This window comes from Coregonus lavaretus, assembly GCF_964263955.1.
Source record: "Coregonus lavaretus genome assembly, chromosome: 3".
NCBI classification, from domain to species: domain Eukaryota; kingdom Metazoa; phylum Chordata; class Actinopteri; order Salmoniformes; family Salmonidae; genus Coregonus; species Coregonus lavaretus.
In genome coordinates this window covers 42204907-42232861 of record NC_139990.1, presented here as the reverse complement: position 1 = coordinate 42232861, position 27955 = coordinate 42204907, and the positions used below count along the sequence as shown (strand labels likewise).

The following is a 27955-nucleotide window of genomic DNA, read 5'->3' as shown; positions in this document are numbered from 1 at the left end:
ACGGTCTGGACAATCCTGTCCCTGTGATGAGAACAGAGATTTAACTGAGTACCAGCATGACAGATGTGAGAACTACTCCATCTAGTGGTTACAATAAGCAGTTGAAGCCGACCAAAGCAGCAAAGCTGTTGCCGAGTTGAATAAAAGCCATCGTTGCCATCAAATGATTTTCTATTGGTCAACTGAATGATTGTTTCAGTGTTCCATTGCAAGTTAGTAAGTTGTGTTCTTATCTAAGGTGGCTCAATGTGTCTGTCTGATTACTATAGGCAAGCCCTTCTATGCTATTACACATCTATAAACGTGTTATGTAGATCAGTTATTACACATTTATCAACCTGTTGTTAAACTGGCAGCATAGAGTGCTTGGCATAGAGGGTCATTTGTCTGTGATTTATTTAGAATTCAAGGCACACTTAACAAGCATGGCTACCACAGCATTCTGCAGCGATATGCCATCCCGTCTGGTTTGGGCTTAGTGGGACTATCATTTATTTTTCAACAGGACAATGACCCAACACACCTCCTGTGTAAGAGCTATTTTACCAAGAAGGAGAGTGATGGAGTGCTGCATCAGATGACCTGGCCTCCACAATCCCCCGACCTCAACCAAATTGAGATGGTTTGGGATGAGTTGGACCGCAGAGTGAAGGAAAAGCAGCCAACAAGTGCTCAGCATATGTGGGAACTCCTTCAAGACTGTTGGGAAAGCATTCTAGGTGAAGCTGGTTGAGAGAATGCCAAGAGTGTGCAAAGCTGTCATCAAGGCAAAGGGTGGCTATTTGGAGAATCTCAAATATAAAATATATTTTGATTTGTTTAACAATTTTTTGGTTACTACATGATTCCATATGTGTTTTTTCATAGTTTTGATGTCTTCACTATTATTCTACAATGCAGAAAATAGTAAAAATAAATAAAAACCCTTGAATGAGTAGGTGTGTCCAAACTTTTGACTGGAACTGTAGGTAGGGGTAAAGTGACTATGCATTGATAATAGATAACAAACAGTGAGTAGCAGCACCGTAAAAAAGCTGGAGGGGGTCAATGCAAATTGTCCGGGTAGCCATTTGATTAGCTGGACCTAGACTTGGCGCTCCGGTACGGCTTGCCGTGGGGTAGCAGACAGAACAGTCTATGACTAGGGTGGCTGGAGTCTTTGACAATTTTTAGGGCCTTGGTGCAGCTGTATAACTTTTTGAGGATCTGAGGCCCGATGCCAAATCCTTTCAGTCTCCTGAGGGGGAATAGGCGTTGTCATGCCCTCTTCACGACTGTCTTGGTGTGTTTGGATCATGATAGTTTGTTGGTGATGTGGACACCAAGGAACTTGAAGCTCTCAACCTGCTCCACTACAGCCCCGTCGATGAGAATGGGGGCGTGCTTGGCCCTCCTTTTCCTGCAGTCCACGATCATCTCCTTTGTCTTGATCACGTTGAGGGAGAGTTTGCTGTCCTGGCACCACACTCCTCCCTATAAGCTGTCTCATCGTTGTCGGTGATCAGGCCTACCACCGCTGTGTCGTCGGTAAACTTAATGATGGTGTCAGGAAGTCCAGGATCCAGTTGCAGAGGCAGGTGTTTAGTCCCAGGGTCCTTAGCTTAGTGATGAGCTTTGAGGGCACTATGGTGTTGAACGCTGAGCTGTAGTCAATGAACAGCATTATCACGTAGGTGTTCCTTTTGTCCAGGTGGGAAGGGCAGTGTTGAGTGCAATAGAGATTGCGTCATCAGTGAATATGTTGGGGCGGTATGCAAATTGGAGTGGGTCTAGGGTTTCTGGGATGATGGTGTTGATGTGAGCCATTACCAGCCTTTCAAAGCACTTCACGGCTACAGACGTGACTGCTACGGGTTGGTAGTCATTTAGGCTGGTTACCTTGGTGTTCTTGGGCACAGGGACTATGGTGGTCTGCTTGAAACATGTAGGTATTACAGACTCGGCCAAGGACAGGTTGAAAATGTCAGTGAAGACACTTGCCAGTTGGTCAGCACATGCTCGGAGTACACGTCCTGGTAATCCATCTGGCCCTGCGGCCTTCTGAATGTTGACCTGTTTAAAGGTCTTGCTCACATCGGCTACGGCGAGCGTGATCACACAGTCGTCCGAAACAGCTGGTGCTATCATGCATGCTTCAGTGTTGCTTGCCTCGAAGCGCGCATAGAAGTCATTTAGCTTCCCTTTGTAGTCTGTAATAGTTTGGTTGAGATGTCACATCATTTGTTGAGTGCAGCAACATCTATAGGGGTGTTTCCATAGACGTAAGGCTCTTTTTCACGTTGAACAAAATACACTGATACATTCATGAGTCAGCAAATGTTTACTATTACACGGACACACACACACACACACACACACAGACAGATAGACACACACACATTCATGCACGCAAGCACACGCAAACACAAACACAGTGTCAAAAGGTGTTTCTTTTTATTTAAAGCCCTTCCTGCTCTCTGCTACCTCTGGGCCAGTCGGTCCCCCTATATCTTGCTCGGCCATCAGAAAGCAGAGAGGGCCTTTGGGGGGCCTGGCCTGCAATCTGGTAAATATTACATGTACCCTATTCACCGTGGGAGACAAAACGCTGAGTTGGCCCTAATGGTTCCACATGTGGCCTCAATGTCATCGAATCTGGCGATCCACTGAGGAGGGGAGAGGAGAGAGAGAACCAGCATATCTGTCTGTCTTTCTGCCGGTCTGTCTGTCTGTCTGTCTGCTTGCTTGCCTGCCTGTCAGAGAGAGAGAGAGAGATAGAGAGAGAGAGAGAGAGAGAGAGAGAGAGAGAGAGAAGACAGAGAGAGCGAACCAGTCTGCCTGTTAATCTGAAATAGATCGGCTCCCAGAGCCTACAGCCAGATGAACCCAACCAACTCGACCAACCGACCTCTTTTCATTTCACAATCGCCTGCCTTAATCAGTTCATCCTGCCGCTATGACGGAAGCCCCTATGCTGGGGCGCATTATTTTACACAGCACAGCCTGCTTTCACTTAGGGGCTGGAACCTCAGCACTGATGTCCAAGGATCCAAGGACAGAGTGGCCTTCCTTAAGCTACCTACAAGGCCTCCTGTAGCTCAGTTGGTAGAGAATGGTGCGTGCAACGCCAGGGTTGTGGGTTCGATTCCCATGAGGGGCCAGTATGGAAAATGTTTGCACTCACTAACTGTAAATTGCTCTGGATAAGAGTGTCTGCTAAATGACTAACAAAAGTAATTTGCACTTAACTGGCTAACAGTAGCTACTAAGGGTAAGTTATAAACATACATTTTTATTTCTGTTTTGTTTTTACATACTGGTAACCAGAGTTGTTCAAGCGAATTCGGGACATGGGTGACTAGTTAACGTTAGCTTGGCTCTCTGTGTGTTCGTGCCGTGGGATGGGTTGGTTCGTTGGCAGAGAGCAATGGCTAGCTAGTATGCTAACTATTCTAGCTAACTAATTGGCTGAATAAGTTGACGACGTACTCACTCAAACTGTCAAAACTAACCCAAAACTTTACACAACGTTAGACACGGACACGAATGATCTGCTTGGCGTGTTAACACACTGGTGGTTTGTTGTAACAGAGTATTGGTGCTAAACCGTGTTATTGGAGGCTGGCATGCTAGTTGGCTTTGGCGGCATAGGATTCGGTGCCCTGGACGATTTTCACTGAAGAATACTGTACCAAGTTAGCTAGCTGAATAAACTAAGTTAGAGTCTATTCCTAGAAAACATTGAACCGCTGTAGTTTACAACAATTATAATTTCTAAAGTGAAATTGGGAGAGTTTTATTTGAGTGTTTTCCTTGAAACGTAAGTGAGGGGAGGCCCGCTCTCTCGCTTTCCCAGATGTTTAGTTCATTTCATTCCGATCTCCTTTGCATTATTGTAGCCTTTTTCTGTAACCTCTCAACTATGTGTCTGTCTATCGCTGTTCTCTCCTCTCTGCACAGGCCATACAAACGCTTCACACCACGTGGCTGTTGCCACTCTAATCTGGTGGTCCCTGCGCGCACGACCCACGTGGAGTTCCAGGTCTCTGGCAGCCTCTGAAACTGCAGTTCTGCGGCCAACAAGGCAGAGTTCATCTCAGCCTATGCTACCCTCCAGTCCCTCGACTTCTTGGCGCTGACGGAAACATGGATTACCACAGAAAACACTGCTACTCCTACTGCTCTTTCCTCATCTAACCATGTGTTCTTGCATATCCCGAGAGCATCTGGTCAGCGCGGTGGTGGCACAGGAATTCTAATCTCTCCCAAGTGGACATTCTCTATTTTCCCCCTGACCCATCTGTCTATCTCCTCATTTGAATTCCATGCTGTCACAGTCACTAGCCCATTCAAGCTTAACATCCTTGTCATTTATCTCCCTCCAGGTTCCCTTGGAGAGTTCATCAATGAGCTTGACACCTTGATAAGTTCCTTTCCTGATGATGGCTCACCCCTCACAGTTCTGGGTGACTTTAACCTCCCTACGTCTGCCTTTGACTCATTTCTCTCTGCCTCCTTCTTTCCACTCCTTTCCTCTTTTGACCTCACCCTCTCACCGTCCCCCCCTACTCACAAGGCAGGCAATACGCTTGACCTCATCTTTACTAGATGCTGTTCTTCTACTAATCTCACTGCAACTCCCCTCCAAGTCTCTGACCACTACTTTGTATCCTTTTCTCTCTCGCTCTCCTCCAACACTACTCACTCTGCCCCTACTCAGATGGTAATGTGCCGTCGCAAACTTCGCTCTCTCTCTCCCGCTACTCTCTCCTCTTCCATCCTATCATCTCTTCCCTCTGCTAAATCCTTTTCCCTCCGATCTCCTGATTCTGCCTCCTCAACCCTCCTCTCCTCCCTTTCTGCATCTTTTGACTCTCTATGTCCCCTATCCTCCCGGCCGGCTCGGTCCTCCCCCCCTGCTGCTCCGTGGCTTGATGACTCATTGCGAGCTCACAGAAGAGGGCTCCGGGCAGCCGAGTGGAAATGGAGGAAAACTAGACTCCCTGCGGACCTGTCATCTTTTCACTCCCTCCTCTCTACATTCTCTTCCTCTGTTTCCGCTGCTAAAGCCACTTTCTACCACTCTACATTTCAAGCCTCTGCCTCTAACCCTAGGAAGCTCTTTGCCACCTTCTCCTCCCTGCTGAATCCTCCTCCTCCTCCCCCTCCCTCCTCCCTCTATGTGGATGACTTCGTCAACCATTTTGAAAAGAAGGTTGACGACATCCGATCCTCATTTATTAAGTCAAATGACACCGCTGGTCCTGCTCACACTGCCCTACCCTACCTAAGGACTCGAAACGGGACTTCTTTCTCTCCTCTCTCTCCAGATGAAATCTTGCGACTTGCGATGGCCGGCCGCCCAACAACCTGTCCGCTTGACCCTATCCCCTCCTCTCTTCTCCAGACCATTTCCGGAGACCTTCTCCCTTACCTCACCTCGCTCATCAACTCATCCTTGACCGCTGGCCATGTCCCTTCCGTCTTCAAGAGAGCGAGAGTTGCACCCCTCCTCAACAAACCTACACTCGATCCCTCCGATGTCAACAACTACAGACCAGTATCCCTTCTTTCTTTTCTCTCCAAAACTCTTGAGCATGCTGTCTCTAGCCAACTCTCCTGCTATCTCTCTCAGAATGAACTTCTTGATCCAAACCAGTCAGATTTCAAGACTGGTCATTCAACTGAGACTGCTCTTCTCTGTGTCACGGAGGCTCTCTGCACTGCTAAAGCTAACTCTCTCTCCTCTGCTCTTATCCTTCTAGACCTATCCACTGCCTTTGATACTGTGAACCATCAGATCCTCCTCTCCACCCTCTCCGAGTTGGGCATCTCTGGCGCTGCTCACTCTTGGATTGCGTCCTACCTGACAGGTCGCTCCTACCAGGTGGCATGGCGAGAATCTGTCTCGGCACCACGTGCTCTCACCACTGGTGTCCCCCAGGGCTCAGTTTCTAGCCCTCTCCTATTCTCTCTATACACCAAGTCACTTGGCTCTGTCATATCCTCACATGGTCTCTCCTATCATTGCTACGCAGACGACACACAATTAATTTTCTCCTTTCCCCCTTCTGATAACCAGGTGGCGAATCGCATCTCTGCATTTCTGGCAGACATATCAGTGTGGATGTCGGATCACCACCTCAAGCTGAACCTCAGCAAGACGGAGCTGCTCTTCCTCCCGGGGAAGGACTGCCCGCTCCATGATCTCGCCATCACGGTTGACAACTCCACTGTGTCCTCCTCCCAGAGTGCAAAGAACCTTGGCGTGACCCTGGACAACACCCTGTCATTCTCCGCTAACATCAAAGCGGTGACCCGATCCTGCAGGTTCATGCTCTACAACATTCGCAGAGTACGACCCTACCTTACACAGAAAGCGGCACAGGTCCTAATCCAGGCACTAGTCATCTCCCGTCTGGATTACTGCAACTTGCTGTTGGCTGGGCTCCCTGCCTGTGCCATTAAACCCCTACAATTTATCCAGAATGCTGCAGCCCGTCTGGTGTTTGACCTTCCCAAGTTCTCTCATGTCACCCCGCTCCTCCGCACACTCTACTGGCTTCCAGTTGAGGCTCGCATCTGCTACAAGACCATGGTGCTTGCCTACGGAGCTGTGAGGGGAACGGCACCTCCTTACCTTCAGGCTCTGATCAGTCCCTACACCCAAACGAGGGCACTACGTTCATCCACCTCTGGCCTGCTAGCTCCCCTACCTCTACGGAAGCACAGTTCCTGCTCAGCCCAGTCAAAGCTATTTGCTGCTCTGGCACCCCAATGGTAGAACAAGCTCCCCCACGACGCCAGGACAGCGGAGTCACTCACCACCTTCCTGAGACACTTGAAACCCTACCTCTTTAAGGAATACCTGGAATAGTATAAAGTAATCCTTCTACCCCACCCGCCAAAAAATTAATAAAAATGGCTATCATAAGTTGAATGCACCAATTTGTAAGTCGCTCTGGATAAGAGCGTCTGCTAAATGATGTAAATGTAAAAGGGGAGGCTCCTTGTAATACGCTGCAGCATTCGACGCAGTGTTGCCAACTTAGCGGCTTTTCGCTACATTTAGCGAGTTTTCTGACCACTACAGCTACTTTTTTTGTTAAAGAGTATAGCGACAAATTCAGCTACTTTTCAGGCTGCCTTTGAGTTTTGACACTGAGGGTTTATCAGACACTTGGGGCGTTTGATTTATGCAAACGGATTAAACTCTGGACTTCGGTATTTTACCTCCTGCGCCTGACTCCTTCTTTCACACCTCGTCAAACTAACAATTTCACAACAATATACACAATACACACAAATCTAAAGTAAAATAATCTAGCGACTATCATTGCTTCCGCAGCTGTGGGGGCTGTGTTGTCGCTTGGTTCCTTGATCTGATCTATAGGCTATATAGGCTATTCATCAAATTAGCATATTTTGCATTGATAACCAAATATAATCTCAGCGACTGTTCAAACAGTAAACCAAACAAGAAGAATCCACCCAAAAAGGTATTTCGTTTATGTAATAACTAGTGATTCCAGGCTATTGTGAAATGGTAGAACCTGCTGTAGCCAACTAGCGAGCCATGTGCTTTATGCTCCGTGAACAAAACATGACATTCTGTTTTTTAGCTGATATGGGAATTAATACATAAGCAGCATATCAATGTTTTAGGTTACACTGGCAAGTATAACATTCTTGAATTAATTGTCAATCTGATTATATCACATTGCTATGTTTTTAGCCAGGCTAAAGCCAACTAGCCAGGCTGCCAGCTAGCTACTACTAGCAAGGGACAGCGACTCTTCCTTGATTTCACAAAATGATAAGACCAACAACAGAAAAACTTTGCTATCGTTAATGGGAGTGGGACCAGTGAGGATATCATGTTACCAAAAGGTGTCCGCCACTCCAAAAATCCCTTCCACCCACGTGCACGCACACACGCACATAGATCCCCGAGGGGGACATGACCAAGGTTGTGTCCCAAATGGCACCCTATTCCCTATATAGTGCACTACTTTTGACCAGAGACCTATGGGCCCTGGTTGAAAGCAGTGCACTACATAGGGAATAGGGTGCCATTTGGGACTAGACCAGGCTCCAGTCAGCCTGGCTGTTCACTCTGTCTCTCTTTGATCTGACTGTGCATAGTGAAAACCATTAGGAGTGTGTGTGTGTGGGTGTGTGTGTGTGTGTGTGTGTGTGTGTGTGTGTGTGTGTGTGTGAGTGAGTGAGTGATTGTGTGTGTGTATGTGTGTGTGTGTGTGTGTGTGTGTGTGTGTGTGTGTGTGTATGTCTGTGTGTGTGTATGTTTATGTGTGTGTGTGTTTGTAGGCCAGTCACAGGGGGCGCCCAGCTCTGAGCCCTTGGTTTGTTTCTAAGAGCTCTCATTCAGTCATCCATTGGGTTGCGCGGCACAGAGAGACCATTTCCTCTGTGATTCATCTCCACGCTTTGCCCAGTGGGATGACTGACTGAGGGGAGGGAGAGGGGAAGAGGAAGCTCAACATACACACACGTTTGTGCAAGCATGCATGTACACACACACACACCAATATAACTCACATACACACACACACTATAATATGTCCCTGTGGCACAGCAGTCAGGGATGATAATACACACTCTCAATTTAACACTCATGTAAACTATAGCAGGGGAAAGTTCAACACTACATTATGTTACCACACCATGTAAACTATAGCAGGGGAAAGTTCAACACTACATTATGTTACCACACCATGTAAACTATAGCAGGGGAAAGTTCAACACTACATTATGTTACCACACCATGTAAACTATAGCAGGGGAAAGTTCAACACTACATTATGTTACCACACCATGTAAACTATAGCAGGGGAAAGTTCAACACTACATTATGTTACCACACCATGTAAACTATAGCAGGGGAAAGTTCAACACTACATTATGTTACCACACCATGTAAACTATAGCAGGGGAAAGTTCAACACTACATTATGTTACCATTTCAGAGGCCATATATTGTATGTCAGCGTCTACAGTATTCTGCTAGACATGTGTTGCACACACACATGCATATAGGGACACACACACGTGTGCAGACACACACACACTAAATCATGTACAGCTATATGTTTGCCATATATCCTAGTGCCTATTTGACCCAGGAGGCCTGCTCCTGGTTAACATTACCTTGCCTCAGCAATACTATTGATCTATGTCTGTATGTAGTCCTACACTTATGGATACATGGTGTTTATGGAGGTACCAACCCAGATAGGTCTGGGAGTCCTGCTGCAGCACACAGTGGGGAGGTGGAAACATGGGTCTGAAAGCCTGGAGCCCTGAGACTTTAGCCTATATAACCCCCCACCTACAAAAACCATTCATTCCATATGGAATTAATACAATGCCTTAGGTGTTAATGCAATTCATTATGTAACCTTACACCTCTTAAAAACTAAACTATGGGTACTGTAAGTCAAACCCTGGATGGAAATATGTTTTAAATGAGACCACAGGTCCTTAACGTTTAAGTACAGTCTCCTCAGCACACACACACACACACACACACACACACACACACATACACACACATACACACACACGTGAGAACAGTAACAGTAACAAATCCTCAACATATCTCTTTATTATGAGCTGCATGTTTCTTCCCTGCTGTTTCACTACACTGACTTGCCGTAGGAGCCAGGTCCTACGTTTCATTAAATACCTTTTTTTTTTATGGCATCCTATTTCCTACATTGTACACTACTTTTGACCGTTGCCCAATGGCACCCTATACCATAAATAATGTAGTGCGCTTTAAAGGGAATAGGGTACCATTTGGGATGCAAACCTAAATGCTATGCTCATTTGGGTCAACCTTCCTTTGGAGTTCCACTGTGGAGCAGCCACTCATAATTCGTGGCCAGGAAATATTCAGGTCAGATTTATCCCCATCTACAGTTATAAATTACACTGGAAGTTTTTATTTCATCTCTGTAAACCCACTGGATATACTGCTGCAATGCAAACTCCAACACTGTGGGCCAGCCAGGCTTTATCTTTCCTGGATCTTGGAATAGTCTTGTCAACATTATAAAGAGAAAGGTGTTCCTGAAATACTATTGTGAGGTTGACCCAGCAATAGGATTTTAACAGTGAGGAGGCTGACCAAGTTGATGGATTTTTGTTGCCAAAGTTAGGCTTTTTATTTGGAAGGTGAATAATTAATATTGCCAACCACTGTACAAGTACTTACAAAAACAAATAAACAGCACGATGACCAATAAAAATCGAACGAAAACCCTGGCTTCACTCATGCCTGCACCAGGGAGCCTGCAAACCTTGCACTGTCAAGTCTCTGTCTGGCAAACAACGCAATGACAGGGTTTAACTACCAATGCCAATAATGCACCAGCCAATGGGAGACTGCCATTTCACACCATGTTCAATTAACATCACAAGGCAAGCCTTACAATACACACATGTTCAGATGATAAAGACATTTATATATACCAGCACACGTATCAATAACTGTGCTAAACTATGCTCACGCCATTAACTATACTCTGGGGATATAAACTACGTCCGCTATACCTGTAACCTGTATATACCATGCGTTCGAACGCACCCACTATTCGCCTGTAAAAATCAGATCAGGAAACAAGACTCAACTCTCTTCAATAAACAAGGAAATACAAGGTAAGCCTTTACATTTCTACAGCTTTACCTCTACGTTTCAGATGATAAACATGTTCACATCATAGTTGGAACTATTGATCGTTACATACATGTTTAGACAGGGAGACGCACAACAAACTCTCATACATGTCTCCTCTCGTTTGCAGGTGATCAACAATCAAGACATCGAAATACATCGCTAATCTCACATTATATTCAATAAATACCTCATAAACAGCTCCATAAACATTGTCTGGTTATTCATAATCAGGCCTAACTTTAGCTTAGGTGACAGAGATGATAGGACGATGTCACAGATATCATTCACATTATTACCAGGAAGTGAAACTGATCATTAAATAGAACAGCAGAAGAAAATACTTCTATGTTTAGACCTCACTATAAATGTGTTAATTAGTTTGTTATGAATTAATTAGGTAATGGCCTGGTAATAACTATTTAATCTGCCTCTACCATCAGTCCTATTAGCCAACGTACAATCATTGGATAACAAAATAGACTAACTAATATCACGTATATCCTACCGACAGGACATTAAAAAGTGTAAATTCTCTGGATTTATGTTGTTTTCAAGACAACTGGGAACTCTGAAAAAAACAAGGTTGGATCATGACGTCAGTGATCTTCAGGTCGGAGCTCTAGTAAGAGGCCAGAGTTCCCGACTTGGAATTCCGAGTTGGATGACCATTCAAAACGTATTTTCCAACTCGTTTTTTTCTGAGTTCCCAGTTGTCTTGAACTCACTGAAGTCTGAGATTTCCCAGTTCCGAGTTTAAAGTTGTTTTGAATGTGGCAGAAGTCATGCTGGAATGACAGCATGGCCAATGTTGAATGTTTATCCTTTTAAGCTTGGAAAAGAGACCCTTAAACTCAGACATGGACCACACACCCACTCCACTGAATAGCAGGCTAGTGATTGCTTTGCAAAGCTTGCAGTTAGCCACTGATTCCTTCCGAACCACTCATTGTTGAATTTGCGATTTCCAACTTGTGTAATGTTTATGCCCAATGGCTGATGAGCACCAATACGTTTTATCTATAATTTATCTTCATAACTTCTCTTCATATGACAAGGATTGAAAAGGATTTGCAAGGAGATTGTCGACTTGATTTTTGATGATGACTGCTAGCTTGCTAGCTAATATTTTTGAAGTATGATGTTGACATGATCAGTCCAATAAAAGCTATGGTAGATATAACGTTATTTGATGTCATTTTATCTGTGGCCAATGACCTTGAGCCTTCTTGGATGGGCACTTCTAATGTAACTCTATGGCAGCACCCAATGGGCTTGTATTTTCGAGCTCTCCCTGTAGATTTTGTGGTGATGTAGTGTCCCCATGAGTGACAGAACACTGAGCCAATCCCGGCGCAAATAGAGAACATTACCAACCCCTACGCTCCGTATTTTCCGCAGGCTGCCCCACCACCACAGAAAGCACTGAGCTAGGCTGAAACACCTGCATTTTGGAGCTGCCTTACTCAAGAAAGCAAAAAAGAGACCATGTTTGTATGTGGCTTTATTAACTAAATTATTAAAATATATATATATACATTGTTTGCAAACTGATATGTGACACGTATTAACGGCAAAATAACATGTTTAGCTCTGCCCCACCTGCCCTGAATGACGGGTCGCCACTGGATATGGAGCTTTCGGAAACAGGAAATGGCACCCTATTCTCTATAGTACACTACTTCTGACCAGAACCCTATGGGCCCTGGTCAAAAGAAGTGCACTAAATAGGGAATAGGGTGTCGTTTCGGCCTCCCCCATAGAAAGAGTTAGGCGGACTTTGTAGACTTTACTCTAGGATAGATTTATTTAGCCTGATCTCAAAACTCAAAATGATGAAAAATAATTAATGGGCAGATCAGATCTGTATATTAATAGAAATGTTTCAGTTCTCTATTCCCAGGACAGAAATAACTCTCTCTCTCTTCAACACACCAGAAGAGGAGTCGAAATTGGTTTGATATTATGCAAAGAAAAATAATAAAGTTCGGTTCTCAGAAATAGGCCTATAAATATTGAAAGGCGCAGAGAAAATATTAGCTATAGACCAGGGATCATCAACTAGATTCAGCCACGGGCTGATTTCTCCTTGAGCGGATGGTCAGGGGGCCAGAACATAATTACAAATAATTTGTAGACTGCAAATTGACCGCAAGAAGCCCAAACAGATACCATATTTGACTAAAACATAATCATTTCAAACCTTGCTTACATTTGTATACAATCACATATCTCTCTCTATTATGCATGGGAAAACTTTAGAACAGATTTCCAAAATTAAAATCACTTGGAGCTGATTTCCTGGTGTTTTTACAGTCTTTTATGTCCAACATTCTTTTTTTTATAACTAAAAAACTAATATTTATACATGTTTTTGATCAGAAAACTGTTATATACTGTATAATGTGACAGACGTCAGGACTATAGACTGTATATTGTGAAAGATGGCAGGACTATATACTGTATATTGTGCCAGATGGCAGGACTATATACTGTATATTGTGCCAGACGGCAGGACTATAGACTGTATATTGTGACAGACGGCAGGACTATATACTGTATATTGTGACAGACGGCAGGACTATAGACTGTATATTGTGACAGACGGCAGGACTATATACTGTATATTGTGACAGACGGCAGGACTATATACTGTATATTGTGACAGACGGCAGGGCTACGCAGGTTGTCTCTCCACCAACAGATGGCGCTAACATACAGTACTTCTGTAACGTTCTCTCATCGTGTTTCAGATTGTGTTAACATACTTCTGTAAAGTTTTCTCATATGTAGTGTTTACAATTCTAGTATATAATCCATTACTCATAACTCATTCAATATGCTCATTCCCAATTAGCCTACAATAATGCATATGTGTAGGTTATTAGGCTATTGTAGGCTAGTTTACACATGTGTATTCACCATTGAAAGTGCATTTAGTCAGTGAGATATTAGGAAATACGATTTAAAATGTTTTGACGCATGTTTTGTGTTTAAACCCCCCAAAAAATACGCTTCCGAAGCCGAGCAAACAATGCGCACCTGGCATGCTGCATGGACCGCACAGGAGAGAGAGGGACAGGCAGCAGTCTACTAGGCGGACACCTCCAAAGTCACAACTGTCCCAACATTGGGACATTCCTTTACACGGGTCGCCCTCTGAATGAAACCAAGCATGCCTGGTAATGTTTGTCAAAGGGTGGTAATAATTTATGTAATACGGGTGTAATAAGGTATTATGCACTTAAATTACGTTATTGTAGGCTACACATGTCATTTGAACTTCAGCACAGCTCTCGGCAGTGTTCTGTTTGAATAGAAATGTCATTTGCTTAGTGGGATTGCCCTTCGAGTTTGCTCCACCCAAAGAGGATATGGGCTGTTGGAGCAGGGACTAGGCTATGTTGCCAAAAAAAGAGATGTGAGCTGAAGTTGCTGAACTATTGAAAAGCCATGCTGAGAAGTTCGGGGGTAAAGTCCTATGTGAGTTTTAATCACATGGCATTTTAAGAATGCTCCAAAGATGGCGGTAGCTACAGTAATTTCGGGGAACAGAGTACAAAAAAGTGGATTTTTGGAGGTTTTGGTGAGGGACCGATGGCACAAAGTTTTGGCCAACTTGAACGAAGAAGCCCTAACGCTGAGTTGCGAGGATCTGGGAGAGAATGAGAACCTAAACGGCATCACCAATGGATCTTACCGGAGCAACGCAACTCACCCGGATCACACGAACAGTCCGAAAACTGCGGTGAGGACAGCTTTCACGGATTTACAGGAGCAAGTGCCAGAGGCGATCGCTAACAGAAAAAGATGCGTGAAAGTAATAAAGCAAGAGGTAGGGGGACTCGGCATCAGCATAAAAGGAGGAAAAGAGAATAAAATGCCGATACTTATTAGTAAGATCTTCAAAGGTCTGGCTGCGGATCAAACCCAAGCCTTGTATGTCGGGGACGCGATTCTGTCGGTGAACGGTGTGAACCTGCGAGACGCTACGCATGACGAGGCGGTGCAGGGGCTGAAACGAGCCGGGAGAGAAGTGACGCTAGAAGGTAAGAACAGAACGGGACCAACTGTCGTTCGATACATTCTTTCTTGGTGAAGGATGGGGGGCGGGTGGCATCCTCAAACCTATGTGCAGGCTGCCAGCGGAATTACGCACATTAATATGTGTGCTCTCAAACACATGAGTGATCAACCTCTGTCAACTGGGCACACGAACATAAATATTTGTTTTTGCAATTTTCTAAATACTTTCAATATTATTAATTTCCATGTCGGCTCTATGCCTGGAATGCCCTTTTCCTGGGCAAATGATGCCCATTTCAAACTCTCCAAAATAGTGTTTACAATTCTAAAAACTGGCAATAATAGATATTAACTGAGAAATGATCTTATGTACATTACCAGTCAAAAGTTTGGACACACCTACTCATTCCAGGGTTTTTCTTTATTTTTTACTATTTTCTTCTTCATTGTAGAATAATAGTGAAGACATCAAAACTATGAAATAACACATATGGAATCATGTAGTAACCAAAAAAGTGTTAAACAAATTCTTCAAAGTAGCCACACTTTGCCTTGATGACAGCTTTGCACACTCTCAACCAGCTTCATGAGGTAGTCACCTGGAATGCATTTCAATTAACAGGTGTGCCTTGTTAAAAGTTAATTTGTGGAATTTCTTTCCTTCTTAAGTTGTTTTCGGACAAGGTTGGGTTGGTATACAGAAAATAGCCCTATTTGGTAAAAGACCAAGTCCATATTATGGCAAGAACAGCTCAATTAAGCAAAGAGAAATGACAGTCCATCATTACTTCAAGACATGAAGGTCAATCTGGAACATTTCAAGAACATTGAAAGTTTCTTCAAGTGCAGTCGCAAAAACCATCAAGCGCCATGATGAAACTGGCTCTGATGAGGACCGCCACAAGAAAGGAAGACCCAGAGTTACCTCTGCTGCAGAGGATAAGTTCATTAGAGTTACCAGCCTCAGAAATTGCAGCCCAAATAAATGCTTCACAGAGTTCAAGTAACAGACACATCTCAACATCAACTGTTCAGAGGAGACTGCGTGAATCAGGCCTTCATGGTCGAATTGCTGCAAAGAAACCACTACTAAAGGACACCAATAAGAAGAAGAGACTTGCTTGGGCCAAGAAACACGAGCAATGGACTGGTGGAAATCTGTCCTTGTCGATGAGTCCAAATTTGAGATTTTTGGTTCAAACCGCTGTATCTTTGTGAGATGCAGAGTAGGGGAATGGATGATCTCCGCATGTGTGGTTCCCACCGTGAAGCACGGAGGAGGAGGTGTGATGGTGCTTTGCTGGTGAAACTATCAGTGATTTATTTAGAATTCAAGGCACACTTAACCAGCATGGCTACCACAGCATTCTGCAGCGATACGCCATCCCATCTGGTTTGCGCTTAGTGGGACTATCATTTATTTTTCAACAGGACAATGACCCAACACACCTCCAGGCTGTGTAAGGGCTATTTTACCAAGAAGGAGAGTGATGGAGTGCTGCATCAGATGACCTGGCCTCCACAATCACCCGACCTCAACCCAATTGAGATGGTTTGGGATGAGTTGGACCGCAGAGTGAAGGAAAAGCAGTCAACAAGTGCTCAGCATATTTAGTCATATGTGGGAACTCCTTCAAGACTATTGGAAAAGCATTCCAGGTGAAGCTGGTTGAGAGAATGCCAAGAGTGTGCAAAGCTGTCATCAAGGCAAAGGGTGGCTACTTTGAAGAATCTAAAATTTAAAATATATTTTGATTTGTTTTACACCTTTTTGGTTACTACATGATTCCATATGTGTTATTTCATAGTTTTGATATCTTCACTATTATTCTACAATGTAGAACATTGTAAAAATAAAGAAAAACCCTTGAATGAGTAGGTGTGTCCAAACTTTTGACTGGTACTGTAGTTTCTTGCAATAGCCCTCTGTGAGATTTTGTCAACGAACAAGGAATGAGCAGGGTCAGCTATACCATAAGGACCTCTTATTCATGTTCTCATTACATGTAGTGCAACAAGACCATTGGTCTGTAAATCTGATAGATTTAAACAAACAATATTGGAATCACCATGGTAACAACCAACTGTCAGCTCCATCTGCCTGATAGATTATGATAGAATATGAATTTTGAATGAAGTAAAACATCAACTCCATCACAGTGCTGAAAGATCTGATAGAATGGTTATGTTTTTATTGGATATTTTTTAAATGAATCATTTTCCATATTTTACAAACGTTTGTTTTGAACTTTTACTTTTAGAGGCAAAAAATATGTCTGTTTTGAGTATTTGTCGTCAACTCCGTAAGTGGCTTGTCAACTCGACCACTGATGGCTAACCCCATTAAGATCAATTTATTTTGTAAATAGCATTTAATAGTGCTATAAAACAGAACAAAAATTATTTTAATTTATCAAAAGGGTTTTATTTAGTTCTCCATAGACTTTAGTTACATTTTCACCTACTAAAATAAAAATGTTCAATAGGCCTATCAGCAACTTCAACTGTTTACGTAATAAGGAAATATGTCCTTGTTCCTTGTCAATAAATATTTAGGTGACTCCCTCTCCATGTTGCGAAATCGAATACTTTGAATTTCTGAGGAAATCTTTATCATCCAACCTTGGACACCAATTGGGAATCGTGCATCACAGGACTGGGAGTGTAATATCAAGTTTTGCCAAAAACTATACAGGCTTACACACATTTCTCTGCAGTCCTATGGGTGAAACACACATGTCCAGAAGGAGAATCAAAGAAACAACCTCTACCTCACTATGTAACCAGACAACATAAAACTGTCTGTTGCCTTGTATAAACAGCCTGACCTTCCCCTGAGAGAGCAGGGTTATTACACACACGCACACACACACACACACACACACACACACACACACACACACACACACACACACACACACACACACACACACACACACACACACACACACACACACACACACACACACACACACACACACACACACACACACACAAACAGAGAGAGAGAGAGAGAGAGAGAGATCAGGGTTATTACAGTTCTAGCAGAAGGAAGCAGGATCCCAGCAAGGCAGAGCAGACTTCTGCTGTAATGATAAGCTCAAAGACAGTACGGGGTTGGAGTCAGAGGAGGCTGGTGGGTGGAGCTATAGGAGGACTGGCTCATTGTAATGGCTGTAATGGGATTATTGGAACAGTATCAAACATATGGAAACCATATGTTTGGCTCCATTCCATTTATTCCATTCCAGCCATTACAATGAGCCTTTCCTCCACAGCTCCTCCCACCAGCCTCCTCTGGTTGGAATGCATAGTCAGCTTCTCTCTCAGTTGAAGCCTCACTACACCAGAGGACTCCCATGTTTCAGCTTCTTGCTCAGTTGAAGCCTCACTACACCAGAGGACTCCCATGTTTCAGCTTCTCTCTCAGTTGAAGCCTCACTACACCAGAGGACTCACATGTTTCAGCTTCTCTCTCAGTTGAAGCCTCACTACACCAGAGGACTCCCATGTTTCAGCTTCTCTCTCAGTTGAAGCCTCACTACACCAGAGGACTCCCATGTTTCATCTTCTCTCTCAGTTGAAGCCTCACTACACCAGAGGACTCCCATGTTTCAGCTTCTCTCTCAGTTGAAGCCTCACTACACCAGAGGACTTCAATGTTTTAGCTTCTCTCTCAGTTGAAGCCTCACTACACCGGAGGACTCCCATGTTTCAGCTTCTCTCTCAGTTGAAGCCTCACTACACCAGAGGACTCCCATGTTTCATCTTCTCTCTCAGTTGAAGCCTCACTACACCAGAGGACTCCCATGTTTCAGCTTCTCTCTCAGTTGAAGCCTCACTACACCAGAGGACTCCCATGTTTCAGCTTCTCTCTCAGTTGAAGCCTGACTACACCACTGCGGAGCAGAGCCAGTAGGGAAGGACAAACGGTTTGTTACATTACAATGATATAATTTTCTATAAAAGCTACATTATTTGTATTGCACACAAACACATGTACCCACACACACACACTGTTATATCCTGTGTAATACACTGGTTGTAAACAACAGTGCTAGTCTACAGTAACTCAGTGACCTCTCATTGAGCCTCTACTGTCTACTGCTTGGCTGTCATCACATTCACCTCTGTGTGTGTGTGTGTGTGTGTGTGTGTGTGTGTGTGTGTGTGTGTGTGTGTGTTATCAGCAGGCAGTCTAGACTACAACGCTCTCTGCAAGTTGACTGGTTGTTGTGTCTTCAGAGAAGCTCTCATCACTACACCAGCTGTTAGTAGTAGTGAGGCCACACACACACACACACACACACACACACACACACACACACACACACACACACACACACACACACACACACACACACACACACACACACAAGCTATGATGACAGAGTGAATCATGCCATCTACTCATAGCCTAGTACAGTTTAGAATACAGTTTTCTCAACACTCCTATCCACTCTGTGAATTTACTGATTGATTAATTTACTTTGACGTTTCCTGAATGAATTATTTGAACATCCTCCTTTAACTTGTTTCCATAAGCTACAGTACAGACTCCCCTACTGTTTGTTCTTATAGATTACGTTCAGGCTAAGTTATGTTATGAACACACTCACTCTCACTGTGATATTGTCTAATATTTCTGCTAAAGTTCATACAAACTGTAGTCCATTTAACCGGGCATTCAAGTACCTGTTCTTGCTTTGATAACATCATACATTTCAGGCAGCACAGGGAAAGTGATACCTTGTAGACCTCTCTGTATTCTGTAAAAGGTATTTTGTTATGTAGCAGTATCTACCTGCCCATTCAGTGGAGGTAAAAAGAGCTCCATTCTTATTCTGCAATTAAAGTCTCATAAAAGGGCCCTTTTTGTTTCCTGGCCGTGTAATTCATCCAGAAGTTACTCACGCCTATTAGCCATTTTCTTCTCTGAGCTCAATAAGAGCAGCTAACAAAGCTCCCCATTCTGTACCTATGTAATGAATGTAACTAGCTCTAATGGCTGTGTCTAGTTAACAGGGTGGCAACACAAAGACTAGGTTATTATTACACCTGACAATAGGGCAGATAGATTCAACGTTATTTCAGAATTCAGAGGGATGCTGGCTATTATAATGGCTTCCATTATATGGATAATAACTGAAGAAATGAATTGCACCTAACCATTAGGCTGAGATTCTCTAAATTAATTGGGGTTTCTACCAGATGTGTTTCTATGGTGACATTTTTTCATTCAGAAAGGTCATTCGGCCTGTTTCTATGAGCAAGCAGTTCAGCAAGCAGTTCATAGGACAGAGTTCATAGGCCGGAGTAAAGACACACTGCCCAAACCATGGGCTCCCGAGTGGCGCAGGGGTCTAAGGCACTGCATCTCAGTGCTAGAGGCGTCACTACAGACCATGGTTTGATTCCAGGCTGTATCACAATCTGGTCGTGATTGGGAGTCCCATAGGGCGGCGCACAATTGGCCTAGCGTCGTCCGGGTTTGGCCAGCTTAGGCTGTCATTGTAAATAAGAATTTGTTCTTAACTGACTTGCCTAGTTAAATAAATAAAAAACAACATGCATGTGGTCGATGAGTAAGAACGCGGCCAAACCATGATACATTATCCTCTCATGCTATATTTTGCGAATACATTAATTATCAAAAAGGAAAATCTTGCTAGTTAATTATTCAGATTCAGTTTGAGCTCATGTCTTTTGTAGCAAAAACAATCCCCACAGGAAGTACAGACTCCCGAGGCATAGCAGTAATCATAAACATATGAACCCTGCCTGCTTTTATTTTCCCCTCTACTAAAATGGAACATTTCTATTTTGAAACAGAGTTGAGAACACACAGGTATACTGTAGATTCTAGTGATTCTGATCACTAGAGAACTTTTCATCATACTTACACGTCACTGTCATTGACTCATTCAGTTTTCAGGATATTGGTTTAGTTGAGTTTCTCAATGTGTTGACACACAGACACAGGTGTGTTATCTTATTGCAAAGCTGCTTTAAGTAGTGGTGGAGAAGCGGAGAAGCAGCCACCACAGTGACGTTAGTGACAGTAAAGAAAAGAGTCAAACCAGGAAGGAAAAAGCAGTGAAAGAGGGAAAGGTAAACGAGAGAGGAATACTCAGAGTTCTGTGTATGACCTCACGCTCAAAGCATCCCGCTGGCGCCTGAACTAATGACACCAGAACTACAACAAAAGCATGACGATGAGATGAAAGGGGTTCAGCAAGGATTCCCCGTAAGATTACTTCATACCCTGCAGTTGCAGAGGTAGGCCTATTTTCTTTGTCAGATCTGTCTGTCAGCTTCTATGCATAATGATAGTCTTAAACTTCTGTTAGATATTGATACCTTTCTTTACCTGTCTTACTTATTCTCCTTGGTTCTTTAAAGAACAGGGCCTGTACTCGTGTTTCAGTGGAGGCTGCTGAGGGGAGGACGGCTCATAATAATGTCCGGAACGGAGTTGATGGAATGGCATCAAACACATGGAAACCATGTGTTTGATGTATTTGATACCATTACTCTAATCCCGCTCCAGTCGTTACCACGAGCCCGTCCTCCCCAATTAAGGTGCCACCAACCTACTGTGTCGTGTTTGTTCACCTTTGGAGTACATCTTTGTCATATTATCCTCTGAAACCTTCCCTTGGATTGATGTAATACGAACAGTGATAACCAGATCTGTTTGTCAGCTGATATGTTTAGAGCTCCATAGACCTATTATATATAAGATATTGCCACTTCTCCTTAGACATTGATGTAATGCAGTCAGACAGATCACTGTTGGTGTAAGCGGATACCTGCTTTTTGCACTGAGTAAATGGTTGACATCAGTGTTATTCACATGGCCCTGTAATTTAAAAAAGGTCTCCATACAGTCTGATACAGTGTGTTTATAGCAGGGTAATACTAGCTATGTTATTCATGTCTACTGTGACTCGTGATCTATGCTGTGGATTTAACGTGATTCCCAGATTGTGTGTATGAAACTGTGAAGCCACCAAACGACCAATGAATCCCATGTCCCAGAGCTGCGGTCTAAAGTAGAATTAGGTCTTGTGTGGTATGGAATACTTCTAATTGCTCTAAGCTCTCAGCTGTTGGCCAGGTTCACATCCACAGTTCGGAGCGATCCATCTAATGCTCTCAAACAATGCCGACCAACGTTTTCCCATGGAGGTGTAATATCTTTGAGTTCACAGAAAGTGTTAAACTGGGTACAAGGTATAATGAATGGATATTACAGAATGGATTAACACTTATAATAGAACTGGACCACTAATAGAACTGGACCATTAATATAACTGGACCACTAATATAACTGGACCACTAATATAACTGGACCACTAATAGAACTGGACCATTAATAGAACTGGACCACTAATAGAACTGGACCACTAATAGAACTGGACCACTAATAGAACTGGACCACTAATAGAACTGGACCACTAATAGAAATGGACCACTACCGGCCTGGTACACATTGTGGGGTTACAGCAGGGTCACTTTATGAGTCTGCATGTCAATCTCCTCTATAAGATACTAGCTAGCTCTACTGAAGTTACATTGGCAAGGACTCTTAGCACTATCCTCACCAAAATGACAGCAGTAAATGCATGACCTCTCTACCAATGAAAGCGTAGTAAATCATTACTTTCTCTTGTTGGTCCAGGGAAGTACATGCGGGAAGCAACCCCCTAAACAGGTTGTGAAAAAGCTTACTGTCACGACTTCCTCTGAAGCTGCCTCCTCTTCTTGTTCGGGCAGGCTTCGGTGTTCGTCGTCACCGGCCTTCTAGCCACTGCCGCTCCTCATCTCATCATTCCATTTGTTTTGTCTTGTTTATTACACACACCTGGTTCATATCCCCTCATCAGTACCTGTATAAGTATTCCCTCTGCCCCCCATGTCTTTGTGTGTGATTGTTTCATGTGGAGGTGATGATAGCTCAGTGGAGCTTTATGTATTGTATCACTGGGTTATTCACCCGTGTGTTTTGTTTTCTCCAGTGTGCCATTATAACGCAATGTAGTGTTTTACTCATTGCTGCGAACCGCTGTATTGGCTGAATAAACCATTTATTATGTGATTCTCCCTCCTGCGTCTGACTTCGTCCAAATCACCCACTACAGAATCACACACCCAACAGCATGGAGTCAGCAGGAGCGGCGAATGTGCCTGGAGTCGTGGAGCGGGTCCGGGGGCATTCCAACATGTTAGCCAGTTTGGGCGAAGCGATGGATCGGGTTCTCCAGGTCGTCCATCGCCTGGAGAGAAGAGGACCCGACCCTGCGGAACCAGCTGAGCGACCGGATCATTACTTTCTCTTGTTGGTCCAGTGAAGGACATGCGGGAAGCCACCCCCTAAACAGGTTGTGAAAAAGCTTACTCATAATTGTCTTGTCTCTCATATTCTAGTGAAGTACATGCGGGAAGCCACCCCCTATGTGAAGAAGGGTTCTCCGGTGTCAGAGATAGGCTGGGAGACGCCACCACCGGAGTCCCCGAGGCTGGGTAGCCCCCACTCTGACGTCCCCCTCACCCCCACCATGTCCCTACAGGGGGACAGGAGGTACATCCCCTTAAAGATGTGTTACATCACCAGGAGCATGACTACTCCAGACCCTGAAAACAGGTAAAGGCTCCAGCATCATTCTGCATTACTATAATTCAGTCTTTCTCTGTATGTTATTTTCCACAGGGGCATAACGGCAGAGCTAGGTGGGGAAACACAATTATAATTGATTGGATTTATATTGCTAGTGTTTTGCCAGATACAGTGCCTTCAGAAAGTATTCATACCCCTTGACTTATTTGACATTTTGTTGTGTTACAGCCTGAATTCAAAATGGATTCAATTGATTTTTTCCCCACCCCATCTACACACAATACCACATAATGACAAAGTGAAGACATGTTTTTAGCAAATATATTGAAAATGAATTACAGAAATATCTAATTTACATCTGTAAGTCTCTAAGAGCTGTGTACACCAGGATTGTACAATATTTGCACATTATTCTTTTTTAAAGTCTTCAAGCTCTGTCAAATTGGTTGTTGATCATTGCTAGATAGCCATTTTCAAGTCTTGTTATATATCTTCAAGTCTATTTAAGTCAAAACTGTAACTAGGCCACTCAGGAACATTCACTGTCTTCTTGGTAAGCAACTCCAGTGTATATTTGGCCTTGTGTTTTAGGTTATTGTCCTGCTGAAAGGTGAATTTGTCTCCCAGTGTCTGTTGGAAAGCAGACTGAACCAGGTTTTCCTCTAGATATGCCTGCTTAGCTCTATTCCGATGACAAGCATACCTATAACAGCAGCCACCACCATGCTTGAAAATATGTAGAGTGGTACCCATTAATGTGTTGTGTTGGATTTGCCCCAAACATAAAGCTTTGTATTCAGGACATAAAGTGAATTTCTTTGCCATATTTTTGGCTGTTTTACTTTAGTGCATTATTGCAAACAGGATGCATGTTTTGGAATATTTTTATTCTGTACAGGCTTCCTTCTTTTCACGCTGTCATTTAGGTTAGTATTGTGGAGTAGCTACAATGTTGTTGATCCATCCTCAGTTTCCTCCTATCACAGCTATTAAATTATGTAACTGTTTTAAAGTCACCATTGGCCTTATGGTGAAATCCCTGACCGGTTTCCTTCATCTCCGGCAACTGAGTTAGGAAGGATGTCTGTATCTTTGTAGTGACTGGGTGTGTTGATACACCATACAAAGTGTCATTAATAACTTCTCCATGCTCAAAGGGATATTCAATGTGTGCTTTTTAAAATTGTTTTGCGCATCTACCAATAGGTGCCCTTCTTTGCGAGGCATTGGAAAACCTCCTTGGTCTTTGTGGTTGAATCTAGTGTTTGAAATTCGACTGAGAGACCTTACAGATAATTGTGTGTGGGTTACAGAGATGAGGTAGTCGTTCAAAAAGCATCTTAAACACTATTATTGCACACAGTGAGTCCATGCAACTTATTATGTGACTTGTTAAGCACATTTTTACTCCTGAACATATTTAGGCTTGCCATAACAAAGGGGTTGAATACTTATTGACTCAAGACATTTCAGCTTTACATTTTCTAAATAATTTGTAAAAATGTCTAAAAACATAATTCCACTTTGATATTATGGGGTATTGTGTGTAGGCCAGTGACACAAAATATCAATTTAATCAATTTTGAATAAAGGCTGTAACACAACAAAATGTGGAAAAAGACAAGGGGTGTGAGAGGACTTTATGTTGGCACTGTAGTAAAAGCAACATCTTACATTGTGAGGGGTGAGGGACTCATCTCATCCACCCCCAATGTGTCTCCCACTATTTGTTTTTCCTGGAACAGTGTAACAGGGATGGTCGTCTCTGTGACAGTCAGAATTGATGAACTGCTACAGTTCTGCTACAGTAACTCAACTATCTGAGTGTTCAGAGTTTAAGAGATGCTTAACTTAATCAACCAATGTAGAGCAACGGTTCCTATCCTACACACACAGCTTACCTTATGTCCTCAGCTTTACCTTTACTTTAGGGATCAATTGATCATGCTCACCTTGTCTTTAGATAGGCCTGGTCTTTATACAGCCATTTAGATAGGCCTGGTCTTTGTACAGTCATTTAAATATGCGTGGTCTTTATACAGCCATTTAGATTTGCCTGGTCTTTATACAGTCATTTAGATATGCCTGATCTTTATACAGTCATTTACATAGGCCTGGTTTTTATACAGTCATTTAGATATGCCTGGTCTTTATACAGTCATTTAGATATGCCTGGTCTTTGTACAGTCATTTAAATATGCGTGGTCTTTATACAGCCATTTAGATTTGCCTGGTCTTTATACAGTCATTTAGATATGCCTGATCTTTATACAGTCATTTACATAGGCCTGGTTTTTATACAGTCATTTAGATATGCCTGGTCTTTATACAGTCATTTAGATATGCCTGGTCTTTGTACAGTCATTTAGATATGCCTGGTCTTTATACAGTCATTTAGATATGCCTGGTCTTTATACAGTCATTTAGATATGCCTGGTCTTTGTACAGTCATTTAGATATGCCTGGTCTTTATACAGTCATTTAGATATGCCTGGTATTTATACAGTCATTTAGATATGACACACAAACAATATCACTCAATACAAACAAATGCTAGGTTGTGATAGTGTGTTAGATGAACCTCTGTTTTTAATGATTTACTTCTGAGGTGTCTTGGGACTGACTGGGTAAAACATTCACTACTTTGATGGTTATTGTCATGTTTGTTACTGTCGTTCTACTGCAACACTGAGAACAGAGGTAAGACCTTTGTGCTGTGGCATAGAAATATAATTACTAGAAGGGGAAAGGACCTCAGAGCCATGGCAATTTGACTAGAAAGGGAATTGTCCCGCCGTTCTATTAATTCTATGTCTATGCTCTGTGGTCTGTGAGATTAACAACACTATGAACAGGAAATCAGTCACTGAGGGGTTAGACCACAACTAAGCTACTTAATGAAGAGCCAAATACTGCTCACATTACTTTTACTGGAGCCATACAGTGCATTCAGAAAGTATTCAGACCCCTTTTTTCCACATTTTGTTACGTTACAGCCTTATTCTAAAATGGATTATATACATTTTTGGATGGGGAGCGTCGCTGCACAGCTGTTTTTAGGTCTCTCCAGAGATGTAAATCACTAAAAACCGAGGTTAATCTAACACACTAACGAAGCCTAGCATTTGTTTGTAGTGTGTGATATTTACTGGAGTCACTACGATGTTTTGGCCCTCTATTAAGTACTTTAATCGTTTCAGCACGTTGCTCACAACAACAGGCTATCCTTCAGTTACTTTCGAGTTACTTACTGGAAGCTACCTGCTACCACATAAACACACACATGCTGGTATCTGAGTTTCTCTTGACGTGTGCTGCAGGCTTGTTGTAGCTGACTGGTAGAGAGGAGCAGAGCTTTCGTCACTAGTGGAAATTTAAACAGCTGTTACGTGAGAGACGTCCACACTACCCAGCCAGGAGAGGAGAGTTTCCTCCCTCCTCAGACAGATTTACTGCATATTTCTCTCTCTCTCTCGCTCTTCTCCCCCCCCCCCCCCCCCCCCCCAAGTCTGTGTTTGATGTGGAGACCTCTCCTGTTTATTCTAGGGCTGTAAATAGACTAGGCTTAATATTGACTGATTTAGTATTAACTTAGGATGTCATAGAGAGTAAAACAGGATGCTAAAGTGTAACAAATGTAAATACACAAACATGGTATTTTTAGGATTCAGCCAGGAGAGTTTTTGCATGCCTATTTTAGCTTGAGATATTTGCCTTTTCCGGGCAGTTTTTTTCTGGAGTAGAAAGCACTTTGTCAGTGGAAAACGAACAGGCAGACAGACCATCATTGACCAGGAAAGGCATTGAAACGTTCGACACACAGTGAGTCCGCTTTCTAAATCTGGCCTAGGCTTCTTTAACGGCCCTGTAGTTAGTGTCTCATGTTGGAGAGATGACCTGGCTGGACGTGGATGGGCCTTGAACGGGGAGAACTCACTTCGGTTCAAATACTATTTGAAATCTTTCAAATACTTTAGATGTGCTTGATTGAGCTTGTAAGTGGAATGGAACCAAAAGAATAGTTGCAAAACTGCAAAGCCCACCCATCTGGCACTCCAGGCAGACTAAAGCAAACGCTCAAAGTATATGAAATGATTCCGAATAGTATTTGAACCCAACAGGTCTTGGGGAGAGCTTGTGCCTCTTTCCAGGAACCTCTCTGTCCGTCTGTCTCTAACTAATGAAAACACTTCAGCTCCCTCCATATGACATCTGGCTTCTGTTTCTCCTCAATCAAGTCTCTGGTTTCTATTTTGAACTGCGGTGGGGGACTGGGGAGTGGGGGACTGGGGAGAGGGAGCACCTGCAGTTGATCTAGTGGTTTGTGAAATCATGATAACAGGGTCTCCCACTGTCTCTGATTAATGACAGGTAGATTTATCCACAATGGTCATTGTTGTTAGCTGAATGTATTTATAATATACTTTGCTAATGTTTCCAATACAAAAGGCTTGAAATTTACTGCACATCCCACAAGAGACAAACCGAACCATATCAACCCATGATGAGTAAGCAGGTCTGGAAATACATACCCACTGTACACAGTGCTAGGTACATCAAAGGAAATGTTTATCTGAGCCAGAAAAGAAGAAGAGACACTGTATGAAACAGTCTTTAGTGGTGCTTGGTATTTC

General features: G+C 43.2%; 1 protein-coding gene across 2 annotated transcripts in view; it reads left to right on the top strand.

The window, feature by feature from the left end:
- Nucleotides 1-13936: 13936 nt before the first annotated feature.
- The window catches only part of LOC311118365 (beta-1-syntrophin-like), a 28858-nt gene continuing 14839 nt past the window's right edge, over nt 13937-27955 (top strand). Inside the window, exons 1-2 of one of the 2 annotated variants that reach the window (XM_084157620.1) lie at nt 13937-14724; nt 23132-23348. In XM_084157620.1, coding sequence (XP_084013746.1) covers nt 14199-14724; nt 23132-23348 — 743 coding nt within the window. In that variant the 5' untranslated portion in view covers nt 13937-14198. The remainder of the gene's footprint in view (nt 14725-23131; nt 23349-27955) is intronic. The other variant, XM_084157619.1, reaches the window with a different exon arrangement.